The 16,590-nt window shown below is 33.1% G+C and overlaps 1 protein-coding gene across 9 annotated transcripts in view; it reads left to right on the top strand.

The window, feature by feature from the left end:
* The window catches only part of RSRC1 (arginine and serine rich coiled-coil 1), a 443,687-nt gene that overhangs the window by 190,730 nt on the left and 236,367 nt on the right, over positions 1 to 16,590 (top strand). For all 9 annotated transcript variants that reach the window (XM_063704321.1, XM_055381899.2, XM_055381901.2 and 6 more), the window contains exon 5: positions 7,349 to 7,385. In XM_063704321.1, the coding sequence (XP_063560391.1) occupies positions 7,349 to 7,385 (37 nt within the window). The remainder of the gene's footprint in view (positions 1 to 7,348; positions 7,386 to 16,590) is intronic.

A 16,590-nucleotide genomic window follows, 5' to 3' on the forward strand; every position in this document is an offset into this window, starting at 1 on the left:
ACTAATCTTTTAAAAGTAAATAATATGTTTAGTTCATGACAAAAAAATCTACTGTACATTTTTATTTTGGCCAGGTGCGGTGGCTCACACCTGTAATTCCAGTTCTTTGGGTGGCTGAGATGGGAGGACCACTTGAGGCTAGAAGTTCAAGACCAACTTGGACATCATAGCGAGGCACTACCTATCTCTACAAAAAATAAGAAAAAAATTAGCTGAGTGTGATGGCACATGCCTGTGGTCATAGCTACTTGGGAGCCTGAGGATGGAGGGCCACTTGGGCCCAGGAGTTAGAGTCTAACTAGATGTTGCTACTGCATTCCAGCCTGGGTGACAGAATGTCTCTTAAAAAAATTATTTTTAATAGTTAACTCAATTTTTCATAACTACTGTATATGTACACATTTTTACATAGGATAATACATTAGTGATTATAATTATATTTAATCTTTTATTTACCAAGGACTTGTTCAGTGGAATGACACTTTAATGCTACTTCAATTAGTTATGTGATTTATGGTTTATGAGTATTTTATAACTAAACCCTCACTGGAATTTTGGCTTGCTCTTTGAAATGGTTTTGGTTATATTTATTTTGTTAAGTTTCTACTCATCCCCCCAAAAAAGTCACTTTTCTTTTAGATCTCTTTTGTTTCTTAAATTTGTTTTTAAGTAATCACTTTTATAAGTAAATCCATAATAGATTTTGGATTGAGGTAATAGGGAATGATGAGAAAAATTGTCATTACTTTACTGGGAGTCAAGTAATTTAAGTTATTTTCCTAAGCTTATATTTTGACAAATGTAGATGCAAAATATTGATAGTAAGGGAAATTGCCATCATCAGAAAGAATAGTATTTTTTCAAAATAAATATCATTATTAAGTGTGGCTCCTTAACCCGATTCCTCTAGACTACTAAAAAACCTGAATATTCATTGGTATGATTGATACGGTTCTTCTGTTTTAAGAAAAGGTAAGAAAAGTCAATGACTTTCTGGTAAGACGAGATCTAAAAAAATCTTAGTGTTTTTGTTTACAAATTTCTTAAGAGGACATAAGCTTTATTATAGCAATAGTTTTTAGACGTAGAGTATATTTCTTTTGGAAAAATAATGAAATTTGTTTGTAACAAAGGGAAAGTAATACCTACTTTTAATTTTTTTCTTGCCTACCATGTCATGATTGATATATGGCATCTTCTCACTCCTAAAATTAAAACTATCAGGTGCTACCTGGTTTATTTTGGACAACCTCAGTCTTGTCCCAGTTAGTTTTAAAATGTCTGCTTCATACATGTTGAGCCACTGCATTTCCTGCTTTACAGCCTTGTGTTATGCCAACATTACTATCTGTGCTGCCTCAACTACAAATTGGATGAACAGCCTGTGACACTTTTTCAATATTATTACATTAAACCAAGTGGATTTTGATTGATAACCTAATATTCAACTAATGCAGAACATCAATCATGGCAAGTATATTAATTATTTAATATTGCAGTCTAATTCAGAAATCGATGTGCTGCATGAGGGGAAGGGAAACTCATGGTTCCCAGAAGATTTAAGACAGGGAATGATTAAAAAAAGACCTGCTGTACTCCTGTGTGTTAGTTCGATACAAATCTTTATTCATTTGCCAATAATCTCTTCCCATTTTCCACTTCAGGACCATTTTATCAGTTTTGAGACCTATAATTGAATTAAGTCTGCTTTCAGCACAGGGCAAAAGGAGTTGCACAAATATTGATGAAGTCATGACAGGGACAACCCAAGAGACAGACCACTAAAGAGGACAGGTTTTATACCATTTGTTGTAAGATCCTTCTATCAGTGTCTTGGATGTTGCCTCTCTATTTTTTCAAATTCATTAAAACTCTTAGAATCACTTTTAAGACTTTTGTATTTAAATATCCTCCATCATAATAACATTTCTATAGTTTATTTTTTATCTTCATGTACATTATCCTTCTTACTCTTTCACAGCAACCTTGTATGTTAGGTAAGGCAAGTAAGCCTCACGTCATAGGTGGACAATCTGAGATTGAGAAAAGTTGGATTATTACTCAAGCTCACAGGACTGTTTTGTAGTAGTGTTTAAATTTGAGTGTAGGCACTCTGCTTCTAAAACAAGTATTATATGTCATACTGTTTTGTGTTGTATTTATGTACTCATGATACTTTACCTGTGTTGTTTTGAGGTGGTCATTCTTCCTTATCTTTCTGACCAAAGTAAAAGTAAAGGAAACTGATTTTCATGGAGAACTTGCTTAAACTTAGGTGTCCAAATGGGATATGTGTTAAGCTTTATGTATATGCAAACCTTCCAGATATAAATGAAAACTTCTTGGTTTATCTTTCCCTAGACTAGAATATACTTAAGTCCCTGACTCTCACATATGTATATATTACCTAAAATTACCTTCTTTTCATAATATATACATACATACGTATGTATATGTACATACATATGTATACGTACATACATATGTATACATACGCATGTATACGTACATGCGCACGTATACGTACACATACGCACGTATACATGCGTACGTATACGTACACGTACGCATGTGTATGTGCATATGTACATATACGTACCTATGTGTACGTATGTACATATGTATGTATGTATGGGAGTAGGGGACTTAAATGTATTTTGTCATTAAAGCATTAAACTTGCTGCCCCAGCTTTCTTTTGGTCCATATTTGCCTGGTTTTATGGGAAACCTTTTTTTGGGAAACGCTTCTGAATCGTTTTGTATTATGTGTCTTTTGTAAATAATACATTGCTGGATTTTGGTTTTTTATCCAATCTGAAAATCTTTTCTGGGATTTCAATTCCAGATGATTATGGGTGAACTTTCTCTAGTTTTCTTTTTAGTTACTGATTACTTAGATTACAGTAATTGCTCAATTCGAGGCCATCCTTTACTTGCCTTACCTTGTTGATTCTTCCTGAATTTATTTATCTTCTTACCTGCATTATATTCTTCAAGGCTTCTTTTAAATGATGTCTTTGTGTGGTGAATTTTCTGAAACCTTGTATGCTGAGAATTTCTTTATATTTCTTTGTATTTAAATAATAGTTTATTAGCTATGTGTTAATTCTTGGTTCACAGTTCTTTTCCTGTAACACTTTATCTCGAGAGTTGTTATTACTCCATTGTCTTCTTGTCTTCACTTTAGTGTTGGGAAATCTAATATCAGTGATATTCTTCCTTTGTGTAGGGGTCTCCTTTTTCATTCCGGAAGCTTTTTGACTTTTCTCTTAATCCATTATAGTCTTAAATGTCCGTATAATATGCTTTGCTGCAGATTTTTAAACATCCTTTCAGCACTCTATGTGCCCTTTGAACCTGAGATTTGAATATTTTTATATCTGGGAAATCTCTGTCATTATTTCTTCAAATATTTCTTGTCTTCCATTTTTTTTAACCCTCCTTCTAGGATTCTCATTATATAGATGTTAACACTTCTCCTCCTGTTCTTAATTCTATCGGTTGTTTGTCTTGTCTTTTTGCCCCCTCCCTATGCCTTCTGCAATAGTTCTTCTACCCAGTTTTCCAGCTTATTAATTCATCCTCTTTCTGTATCTATTGTATTTTCAATCCATCCTCTGAATTCTTTATTTCAAATGATTATGTTTCTAATACCCACTATCATATATTGGTTCTTTTTCATAACTTCATTTTCATACTTATATTTCTAAAAATCATCTCTTTGAAGATGTTATTATGTCTACATTCTTGTTTAGTTTATTCTGTTTTCTCTGGATAAGATTATTATTTTTTAAAATTCTGGTTTATACATCTTACAATTTTCCTTGTGGGTTCATCTTTTTTTTTCCTAACAGCATTTAGCTGCCTTGGATAGCAATTTTAATCTAAAAGGAGGGGTAAAAACCTAAGATCTGACTTGTGCTTCTCCAGGCTAATTTAAAAACTAGAGTGGACAATCTCTAGTGTTCTAGTTTAGCCTCAACTACTTTCCCCATTGTGGCTCCCACACCCTCAAAAACAGTAAAAAAAATAAATAAATAACCACCCACACCCTACATATGTTCATGTACATACAGGCACCTGTGCCTTCCTCCTAATACTACTGTTTTATCTCAGGCAGCCACTCAGTGTTGCAAATTGCCTTGCTCTTTACATGGGTTGGAGATAGAGTGGGGCTGAATAGTACTGCTCAGAGACCTGAGCTGGTTGCTACTGACTCTGTACCCAAGCTTGTCTTGTGATTCAGATGTCATATCCTTAAATATATTGATTCAGTCATTGTATTGGGTGCTGGAATATAAAAATTGAAAAGACATAATGCATATCGCCAAGGAGTTTTCACTTCACTGGTGTAAGTAGAAAAGTAAATAGGCATTTATAAAATACTGTGATCAATTCTGTGATGGGACTTGCCCAGAGTGTTAATGGAAATATATAGGAAGAATTCATCACATAATTTGTGGGACAAGGAGAAGGTTTCCCCAATTGAAGAATGGTTTAGGATGAGTCCTGAAGGATGGATTTTTGTTAGATAGGGAAGATTAGAGGAGGCTGGGAGAAAAGGAGCATTTTAGGTAGAGGGTGAAAGTGGTTCATTGGTGAGTGAAACCAGGTTAGTAGTTTGTTGTGGCTGCTGTTGTTACTTTTCATGTAATGTAGCTTTGACAAGATAACAGAGGGAATAGGTAAACTGCAGTATGGTAGGATACTGTAGATTTTAAGAAGAGAATTGACATGATTAAGTTTACATTTTAGAAAGATTTTGTTGTGTTAATGGAAAATGAATTGACATGAGACAAGGCAGGAACTACTGGCATTCAATAAGAGACTATTGCAGCAATTTAGGGAGAAAAGATGATGGACTGAAATAACATAAAAGCTGTGGAGATAGAAAGAAATAGTTAGATCTAATGATAATTAAGGTTGTTGGATAGCCAGGGCCTTATGGTTGATTACATTTGGTTACATTTGATAGTGAAGGAAAGCGAATGTGCCAAGAATGATGACTAGTTTTCTCACAGCCATGCCATTCAAAACATTTTATAAATATCTTTTAATTTAAAGAATTACTTAGAAACATGGCAAAGCAATAGCCTACATTGTCTTTTTGTTTTAAAGAGCAGTTTCTTGTCTTCATTCTCAAATACAGGTATCTCAGAAAATTAAGCGATTTTCCCTAAGATTGTGGCAGACACAGTTGACAGCAAACCTACCCTGAAATGAAGCTATTTACAGTCTTTGTTTATCCCATTTTGTGTGGACATTAATATCTTTCTTTCAGAATTACTAACGTGTATGATGATGAGATGCTGCGTCAGACCCTGCTGGCACCATTGTATGACATACCTTAACCTTTCTAAAATCTGAAATATTCTGATAAAGCATGTCTAGCCCCAGCTATTTCAGATAATAAAGTATGGACTTATACTTTGAATCTGATCATTTTCGTTCTTTATATATTGCAATATTATTTTCTAATAAGAACCATTTTGTGACAATGTAGCTGTGCGAGAAAGCGAAGTAGATGTGTATTATATAGCACAGACTCTAAGATAGATTGCCAAGTGAAGGTACAAAACAGAGTGTATAATATGCTTCTATTGTGGATTTCAACAAACATAGAAGGGAGAAAGACACACACACACATACACACACACACACACATGAGTGCATATCTTCAGAAGGATAAACCAAGATTGAGAACTGGGAGTCAGTGATGGGAGGAAGACTTAATTTTATTTTGTGTGTGTGTGTGCGTGCATGTGCACACACACATATATGTTGCCCTGTTCAGATGTTTCACTATATGTTAATACTTTTTGGTTTAAATTTTAAGTTGTACAAATAACTATATTTGAATGTTCTTGTGAAAATGTAAAGATTCATTTGACTTCCAGCTCCGATAAATGCATTAATTTTGTAATGATAAAGTATAAAATAATTATTTATATAGATAGTAGCCTTCTCTCACACCTTGCAGTAATTTTTTCTTATCATTTGTCAGTAGGACTGCAGACATTAGAGATTAAATAATGAGTTTCAGAAACCATTAAATATCTAAACATTGAATATATAGTTTTGCTAAGATTGCCAGAAGCAGGAAATACAGAAGAGAATGGCTGAAAATTAGTGCTAATCAGTAGAAGTGGGAATTTACTCTAATATATCAGACTGGGCAGTGAGAGCAAAGGTTGGAAGCCATGAGTACAGTTTTCCAGCAGCAAATCTGAAGGGAATAAAAATGGAGAAATTTGGAAGCAAGACAAAGGAAACAGGTAAGTATATCTTTGGCAAAGAAAAAATAGAAGACAGAAATAGAAAAGAAAGTTGAGACCCCTCAGAGAAGTGAGGAGATGTGGGGAGAAGATTAAACATCATGAATATAATAATGTTGTTTATTGTTGGAGGATTTATATTAATAATTACTTTCTGCAATGTGGTAGGATTATAATTTCTTGTTTAAAAAGGTAATGCTTGGTACTTAAAATGGAACTAAAATATTGCTTGATCAGAATGAGAAAAGCCAAAGTTCATTTGTCACAAATAAATTAGTACAGATTGAAATCAGAAAAAATTTAACTATTTGCCACATTTCAACAAATCTGTATTTAAATTATGTTTGCTACATGTACAGATACTTGTATTTTCAGTTCCATAAGCAGTCTCTTCTACAGTAAAAAGCAGGAAATTTAATACTTAAAATATATCATGATATTTGATGTTTATGTTTTCTTTGGTGATATTTTCTTTTTTAATATTAAAATGATCATAGGTCCTGATTTGTAGTGTGCATTAAATTCATAAAATTAATGACAGGAGAAAATAGGTTAAGATTTAGTTATTTAGCTGTGTACTCACTAATGTATTCTTTATGTGTACATTCTTTTTATAAAAACGCAACCATTGATGGATGGATATTTGAGAAACCAAATATAATAAAATGTGAGTTATAGAATCTGGGTGGTGGATAGAATCTGTAAATTTGAACATTTTCATAATAAATGTTGGAAATAAACAATAATATAATAAAATTTCTAATAGAAAAGCTAGTGTGAAAGGAATAGATATTGTGTGAAGAATAAAATGATGTTTGTGAGTTCTTTACATTTTTCATTGACTAAAAAATCTGAAACTTTTTTTAGTGAAATACCAATTTAGTGGTAAATCTGATGATATAAATTATCTGTTCACTTTTGATAAAAATTGTTTTGTCCTTAAAAACAGTGTTACGAACATAAGTAAATACGTATGAAAAAATTACAAGGGTTTATAAAACATTTTTGAGGTAAACAAATTAGAGCAGACAAGGATTTAGCAACTATTTAGAACTTTTACTCTTCTATTTTAGGGAATCTGGAAACATCAAAGCTGGATTAGAACATCTGGTAAGTTCTAATTTTCTCTTGAACATTTGCATCATCTTTGATATCTGCATTCTAAATGAACACTTTTGAATGAGCTTTGAATACCTTGTATTGAGAAAGTCAACGATTTCCCAAAGGGTCAGCTTACTGTTATTATGTGAAGGCACTTACATTTTCATTTCTCTTATCATTTCAAGGGAATTTAAAAATTTTTTAAATTACTTTTTTTTGATGTAGAGATGAAATGGATGACAATCCTTGGATTGATGCTTGCTTTAATTATAAACAAAAATTGTTTGGTGTAGAATTTTTGGCATATCTTGATCTGATGAAAACAAGCTTGTGTTTTAAGAAAAACACAATCAAATATTGCATGCATAAATATGGTATGTTTTAGCAATTTAGCAGCTTTGAAAGAAGTGCACAGCTTTGTCTTTCCTGATGTCTTTGCTTTATGAATAATGCATTGGTTTAAACTACATTCAGATTTAGAATATAAAATAATTGAGATGCAAAATTTTTGGTTTAAGTAAACATTTTAGAGAAAAGTGAAATTCAAACTGATTTAGCATTAAAATCTGTTATTGATCAAAAAATTGGAAAACCCTTACAATTGTAATATGTTTGAAATTCATTGAGCCCACTGTATTGAGTGTTTATTACAACATTAAGTAGTTCATTTAAACTGAGCGTTACAGAGTCATCCTCTGGTTTCTGGTCAGATCCAAATGTTGAATAATTAATGGTACAGATTCTTTTGTAAATACAGTCCAAGTAGTTTTTTAATGCAAGACTTCATTCGTATATCATACTGTAGCTTTGTTAACTATTAATGTACTTTTGTTCTGCTTCCACAAAAGCAAACAGTAGCAAGAGACAGCTTCATTTTGACTTATAGCAGTTTTATAGTTGGAAGGAATTTTTGGTTTTTCTTTTATAGCTAATGGAAACTGAGGAAACCTAGACTTTTAAAAGTGATCCTAAAAATTAGAGATTAATTATTAAAAAGGAGGATATAATAGAAAATTTGAGCTATGTATTTGGGGATCAGAAGTTAGTAAATAACATGGTTATTTTCATCATTAAAAAATATTTCCTGAACCACTGTTTATCACTTCATAATAGCACATAGATTTAGGACATATGGACATCAGAATAAACATGTTAGTCTGTAACATCACATTCCAGTATCAGTTAGGGGCTTACAACAAGGAAGAACAGCTATCATAGTGCCAATATGAGGTGTCTTTTATTATTTATTTTTATTTATTTATTTATTTATTTGTTTTTTTGAGATGGAGCCTCGCTCTTTCTCCCAGATTAGTGTGCAGTGGTGCGATCTCAGCTCATTGCAACCTCTGCCTCCCAGGTTCAAGCGATTCTCCTGCCTCACCTCCCAGTATTTGGACTTACAGGTGCCCATCACCACACTCAGCTATTTTTTTGTGTGTTTTTAGTAGAGATGGGGTTTCACCTTATTAGCCAGGCTGGTCTCAAACACCTGACCTCAGGTGATCCACCCGCCTCAGCCTCCCAAAATGCTGGAATTACAGGCGTGAGCCACCTGGCCTGAGGTGTCTTTTATACTTTTGTTGTAAATTATTATTTATTAAAAATACTTTATATTTACTTTGTTTGTGTTCTTCAGTAAATAAAAATGGCTTTGATGTTTTATTAGTTTAAATTTCATATGTTTTATACTTACTAGTAGCATCTCATTTTCAGTGACTATTTCACACATTTATATTGTACTTATAATTTTATCCAGCAGTGGTTTTCTAGCTGTGCCTTGGGCTGCCCAGAAAGCTCTCCACAGCAGGTGGTACTCCAGACTTCCACTACTCACTTTAACCAAAATAGTTCCACTTTTAGTTATTTTGTAAACTTTTGAACTTTTAAATAACTTTTCATCTGAAGAAAGAGTACTCTGGCTAAAAATATTTTAAAACTTTTTATAAAACATAGCTACTCATTGAAGAATAATTGTATATTAATTATTCTTCCCTATTCTTGACACTAAGTTATATTTCATTTTTACTTATGTCATATACCTCAAATGTATTTCAAAGATAAGCATTTTGGGAATGAGAGAGCCAGGTCATATACCTCAAATATGTTTCAAAGATAAGCATTTTGGGAATAAAGAGCCAGGACTAGCATACAGTTAGGTAGTAAGAAGCGGATGATTTGAATGCATTTTATCTTAGTTGTTTGAAAGACTGTAACTTGATGTTGTAATTGACCCACTAACTGTGAACTATTAACAATATATTCATCTATCCGTCTGTCTGTTTATCCATCCATTCATCCATCTTGCATTGTACATTAATAATACTCATTAAAGTCAGTGATATTATGAAGAATACCTTTATAAACCTTTCTAAAAAGGTTCATGCCTAAAATGGAGCTAAACTCACAATTTATGGGTTGAGCATTAATGAAACCTGTTCTGTCTAGCATCTGTGGGCACCGGAGGTTTATGTCTCTCCCTTTCATTGCTGAGCAGATTGTTTAGAGCCTTCTAGCATAGATGTAGCTCTTCTTTGAATTGGCTGTATATCCAAATACAATTAGAAGTATATTTTTTAATAGATCAGTGTTAAAAAATATATGATAATATTAAAATAAGAAAAGCATCCTGTACATTTGGAATTAATCTCTTCTTTGTGTAGCTTTCTTCAGTCTTTGTTTTTAAAAAATTATTTACTTAGATTATCATAGAGAGTTAGCATTGTTCTAAGGGGGTAAAAGCCAATATACATTTTAATAAGTTAAGAAAAATTATATTTGTTGCTTGTTATACTTGCTATCAGGTAACATAGTTGCCCTGTTTTTGTACTATATGTTTATATGCTTTTCTTGGTATATAGTTATATGTAACCCTGAAAAGGGGAAAGCAAGTGTGGATCTGTGGAGAAAAGAGTGGGATAGGTGGGCTCTTCCCCTGGAACCTCTTCAAGGACTGATTTCCTTTACTTAAGTTTTTTACAGTCTCTTAGACCATTGATTCAGCCTCTCTGGTTTTTTTTTTTAATCATTTCTTTCTCTCAATGTTGCCAAGTGATCCTGAGAACTGTCCTAGTATCTCATTCTCCTCAGCTTAATTTTTCTATAAGGTACTGTCTAATACCATCTTATTTTTCTTTTCACAAACTTGTTCACTACCCATAAAACCTATGCCTTTTTAAAGTTCTAGACTCAGACTTTGAAGGCTGTTGCTCTGTTATCCATTGATGATTCTTGTCTGATGATTGCAAAATACAGATTTTCCAATTCTACTGCTCCCTCCATGTTACAGCCAGCATTCTATACAGTAAGGAAGAGCCCACCTTCCTTATTTTATTTATCTATTTATCAGGAGTAAGGACTCATGATTTTAATTTTATTAAATAGGTTATTGTCAGTTACTTCCCTTATTTATTTTGATGCTCAGATTGTCCCAGATTTATCGAGGGAGAATCTTTTCAAGATGGCTTCTGGGTTCTTATAACAAGTGAGAACTCTGACTCCTAATAACACCAATACAGTTACTCATTTGTTCAGTCATATAATACACATAAAATAGTTTTAGAATTGCTACAAGCATACTTTGAGTAAAACAACCCTATTAAAAAGAGTTCAAGATTTATTTGCAGTTCCCTTTCTCCAATGAATATAGTTATGTTATTCATTTGAAATATAGTTGCATTTATTCGTTTCTGTTTGCGTTCAATTTAGGTGTCTTTGTCCCCATTCCTATTGATTTAATTATCTTTGGACATGTATGATGTTAACATACTTCCAGAGGTCAAAATTATACACAGTGGTATTCTCAGAGAGGTGTGTCACTCTCTTCCTTTCTAGCCTGTTCTCCTCCACCCCTTGTAAACAGCCAATTTTATTGACTTCTGCTTTATTATTAATCCTTTTTTTTTGTTTTTTGGGGTTTTTTTTTTTTTTTTTTTTTTTGGTTAAACTGTGTGTGTGTATGTGTAGTGTGTGTATTCTTTTTTTTTCTTTTTCTTTTTTTTTTTTTTTGCTTAACATTATATCCTGGAAAAATTACTGTGTGTATCATTATATTTATTGTGTTTCTTTATTAAGGGTCTGAGATTTTAGCCTACTTGTATGCCTTCCACAGTTGTATAGATGCTGGCAGAAGATATGAGATTCCTGGGTCAGAGGCTAAGTGGTTTATAGCTAACAGCACAACAGGTAGCACATGCTTCACGTGTGCATAGGTTTCTCTTGACCCTCAGGTTCCAAGAAGTGATGCTGCATACTCAGTGGGTTTGTGTTATAGCTCAGTGCCTATAACATTTTTTAAGGCTTAAAGGAAATGAGTGAAAACACTGCTTATAATGTTGTGCTTAATTAGATTTTGTAATGAACTTAAGAAAATAATTTTTTAAATTTGATGAATAATCGCTTATAGATGAAAGGCCTTCTGATAATGACCCCAGGATTATGTCTGTTATCACAGAAGGGTTGAAGGAGTGGAGGTGGGTGGTTATTAGATGTTGCTCCTGACTTTTTTTTTTTTTTTTTAATGCTGCTCTAAAGTTGTAGAAAGTTGACTCTAAGTTCTTCTTGTTCTATCAAAGGGTGCTGACTCCATGTTTTTTTCTTTTTTCTTCCTTTTTTTTTTTTTTTTGAGATGGGAGTCTTACTCAGTCTCCCAGGCAGGAGAGCAGTGGTGCAATCTTCACTCACTGCAACCTCCACCTCGCAGGTTCAAGTGATTCTCCTGTCTCAGCCTCCTGAGTAGCTGGGACTGCAGGCACCGGCCACCATGCCTGGCTAATTTTTATGTTTAGTAGAGACCGACATGATTTTACCATGTTGGTCAGGCTGGCCTCAAACTCCTGACCTCAGATGATCCACCCTCCTCGGCCTCCAGAATGCTGGGATTACAGGCATGAGCAACCGAGCCCGGTGACTCCATGTTTTTTCTTCCATTATGTTTTAAAGTTATGGATAATGTAGTGAGTAGTGACACTTATTGGACTACTGAATGGGGATTAAAATGTTTCCTTTCAGCTGGGGGGTTTAATGAAGTCAACACGTTTTTATTTTTCCAATTAAGAAAAAAATACAGGAGATAGAACCTTGCCATTTGATGACAATACGGCTATTATTATTTTATAAGCAAACTATAAAAATGATGCTATCCTTTTCTCTTGGGAGAAGGATTTAGATCAGAAAATATTAAGTTGAGCTGTATGAAAAATTACTTTTTTAGGTCAAAATAGTTTTGTGGGTTGTTTCTGGCTTGAAAGAAGGACAGCTGTGCTATGCCCCCTTTGGCAAGGAATGAAATGAATTATCCTGATCAGTATGATGTTTCTAAAGCTTCCTTTGTTCTCTTTTCTGAAAAGTCAAATAAATAGAAGTGGCTTGTAGTAACTGTACAGGGTGATCTGGGGCAGTGCTTCACCATCTTTAATGTACATATGAGTCACCTGGGATTCTTGCTTAAAGCACATTCTGATTCTTTGGGTCTGGGGCACGATTTGAAATTATGCATTTCAACAAGCTCCTAAGCAAGGTTAATGCTGCTGGTTCAGTGACCACCAGGGAGAAAAATACATTAAAAGGCCTTAAATTGAAAGACATGTGTCCAGTGAAGAAGGCCTTCTGAATCTGGTGAAGAATCTAGATGTTTTCATTGTATTCACTGAGTATTATTCTGCAACCTATGAATGATTGGTTGGGTGTTCATAAACCCAGGGGAAGAGGTACTCCAAAAAGTTTATAGAGGGGCAAAAAATTCATCTTATCTTGCAAGAGTAACAGACATTTGTTTGAAACTTTTTGGTTCAGATGTTAAGTTGTATTTTTCAGGACTGGAGTTGGACACTAGGACTAATAATACCTTGTTAAGCTTTAAGTGGGAAATTAAATGAATGATAATACATCTTTTAGTGAAAAGGGTTACAAGTGTTTACAGCTTTAAGTGGGATTTGTTTTCTATTAATAGTTGAATAGCAAAAGAACTCTGGAGCCATACCTGTGGGTTTTGTCTCTCCACAGAGGTCTCATTTATGTTTCTTATATTGTATAACATTTGAGAGTGATGTCCTACTTGTCCTTGTGGTCAAGTAACACAGTCTGACCATTTTAAGTGTTGAAAAGCAACTCTCATTAATAGTTTGTTTAGCCCATCAGTGGTTTATAAGAATATAGTTCTGCTTGCCAGAAATGTAGGCAGGCCCATTGCTATTAGGTATTCAATAACTATCAGGTTCCAATAAAAGCCCTTTCCTTTCTGTTTTAGACTATTTTACATAGGACTTGAAAATCAAACTGCTGTATTTCGGTTTTCAGACTAATAGTTCTATTTAACACAAGCATAAACACAGTTAATGGATTATTATCATACTTTTGGGGATTCAGTTAATATACAACATGAGCTAGAAAATGCAAAAATAGATTGTAAACTCTAAACTTTCGTCTGTAGCATTTTAAATATTTCAGTTGTAGCTTCATATTTTCTTACTGTGTTCTGAAAATATGTTTTTGACATTTGTCTAAATGAGTTTAAGAATATATTATCTCAAAATGCACTGATGTTACCTATATACTCAATAAATTTATTAAACACTGATTAAAAATATTTATTAGTTCATGTCACCATTTAAGGATTTCAGCATAATAGATACCTTTCTCCTAACATTTTAATATATTTTTCTCACCTAAGACAATATACATTTGAGGTTTAGGGTGAAACTGCATATTAAAGCAGACACTTTCCTCAAACTGTGATCATGAGATGAAACAACATGAAGTTTTTCTTCTTTCTACAAGACCAATTCCATAAATCTTTCTCTTTCCTTTTAACACACAGTGCATCCTATGAATGTGTGCAAATTAAAATACCTTTAATGTGGATAAAATGTTAATGTCATGTTAATGTCATATTACTGTCATAATTTCTTAGGCAGTTTACAGATCTTAAATCTGAGGACTGGCATATAATCTAGTCATAAACAGTGCCATGTCAAGTGATCCATTTCTCTGATACATTTTGATGAGTTACAAGTTTATTGAAAATTGCTTCTGTAATAAATGATTAATATTGTCCAGTCATTCAAATAGCATGAACTTGGGCCCTTCTCTGCCCTTCCCCAATCCCTCCTTTCACCCTCTAGAGAAAGATCTGTGTGTTTTATTATAAGGCACAATGGTTTTTAAAATGGAGGGGAAATGGTGGCAGGCTAACGTTTAAAAAAAAGGACAAGATGTCATGCAATTTTCATGATATTGTTAATAGTCTCAGAATTATGTTTAATATAGATAACTTTTTTGACTTTTATGCACCTGAGGTTATTAAGGCTTTTTAAAGTAAAACTAAATATTCTAAATGCATTAAAGTAACTCCTACTTCTCATTACTTAAGGGTCTGAAAATCAGTCCTTCTTGAAACTACTGCAATAACTGAATATTGTATTCTTATTATTGTTTTTTGTATTAGGGTTCAAAACACTGTAGGCTTACCTTCATTGCAGGGCATCCCATGTGGTACCTAGCAGTTATTTCAGGGGCTTTCTTGGGGTCTAACTTAAGTAACTGTAGAGAGAGAACTAGCAACAGGGATAACAGCATTGCTTTCTGTTTCTCCAATCAAGGTATTAGGAGTTAAGATGGAGAACGCCTTTGCCACAGTGCTATCTTTAATCACGCTTATTACCGTTATGCCACTGAATAATAGCATCGGTATTTAATTTTAACATACACAGCCTGTTTATTTTAGGAAGAGCACAGCACAAAGAGTCAGAATATTGTGATTTTACTGTGTGACCTCTAGAAAGGCACACAACTACTCTGTTTCACTTTTTTCATTTTCCCCTTACTCATAGCGTTGTTAAAATAGTGTGTGAAATTTATCAAAGCATAAGACTTTTTAAAGTATATCATTATTTTTGTAGAGAAAGAAAAAATTGTAACAGTTCCAGTTAATGTAAGAAACTTTAGATAAAAACAATACCTTAATTCCAGTATACTCAGAGCTAACTATGAGAACATTTTGTCCTTTATCTGTTTACATCCTTACCCTTTTAAAAACTTCATTATATACTTTTAAATATTATAAAGTACTTTAATACGTGTTCATTGTAATATGTCAAAAAACTGATATATAAAAAAAAGATTATATATTTTCCTACCTGCCATCAATCTTGTCTTAATAGTTACCACTCATCTCCTGTATCCTTCTCTATTTTCAGGCATATATATGCATATATTAGTTAGCTTTTTTTTTAACTTGTAAAAATGCAGTCATACTATGTATGGTATTTTACAACTTGGACTTTTTATTTGTTCAGTGCTAGATGCAATATGTATACACACACGTGAAGCTGGTTTCTGCTGGAATTCTGTCAAAATCTGGAAGTTAATACTATTACTGTATCATTTAAAGCATTTCTAGGGAAAATCTGAGGACCACGTAATTTGTCTTTTATGGAGTCAGCACAGATTCAACTTTATTTTTACTTTGGTTACCTTGATTACAGTATGTGTAAGAATTGGCTTATGATAAATTTATTATAATCAATACAGGAAAGAATGGGTTACTTTATATAAGAAAATCCTATCTCATAATTGCAAAAAACAAATAAGTGAAGATGATTAGATTAGAAAAGGGGCTTGTGACATCTTTAAAATATTATTTAGATTTATTACAGACTAGTATTTTTAAATTTGAAATTTTGACCCAACTCTTTCTGTAACATTTTATTATGATCTTCAATTTTGTTAGTGACTATATCATATCATCGTATTATAGTATAATTTCTTACCTTGTTGACTCTACCTTTTAAGTAAATATTCAGCTTTTTATTTATTTTTTGACTAAATTATTCAGCATCTGCTCTTGCAAATGTTGTGCGTTTATTGACTTGTTTGGGAATTGAAAGACAAGTAAACTGATACCATATTGTTTAGTAAGTTATCAAAGTTATTTTTTTTTAATGGGGGAGGGACTTCGCTTATTTTTAAAATCTTTTGTGACCAAGTGGAGTGGTAAAAGCAAGATGCGAAAGCTTGAGCTTCCAGTGGAATCATTGGTGACTTCTCTTCTATGATCTGGATAGGTAACAGGTTTGTTTGTTTTTTTTTACTGAGCACATATGAATATTATTTTTAAGGAAAAATTACTTTTGTTTACTGCTTTTACTTGGAAAATAAGCAGAGTGCTGGAAGCACTGGGTTAGTGTTAAGTGAACTGATTCTGTGCACTGGCACTTAA

This window comes from Gorilla gorilla, chromosome 2 (genome assembly GCF_029281585.2).
Source record: "Gorilla gorilla gorilla isolate KB3781 chromosome 2, NHGRI_mGorGor1-v2.1_pri, whole genome shotgun sequence".
NCBI classification, from domain to species: Eukaryota; Metazoa; Chordata; class Mammalia; order Primates; family Hominidae; genus Gorilla; species Gorilla gorilla.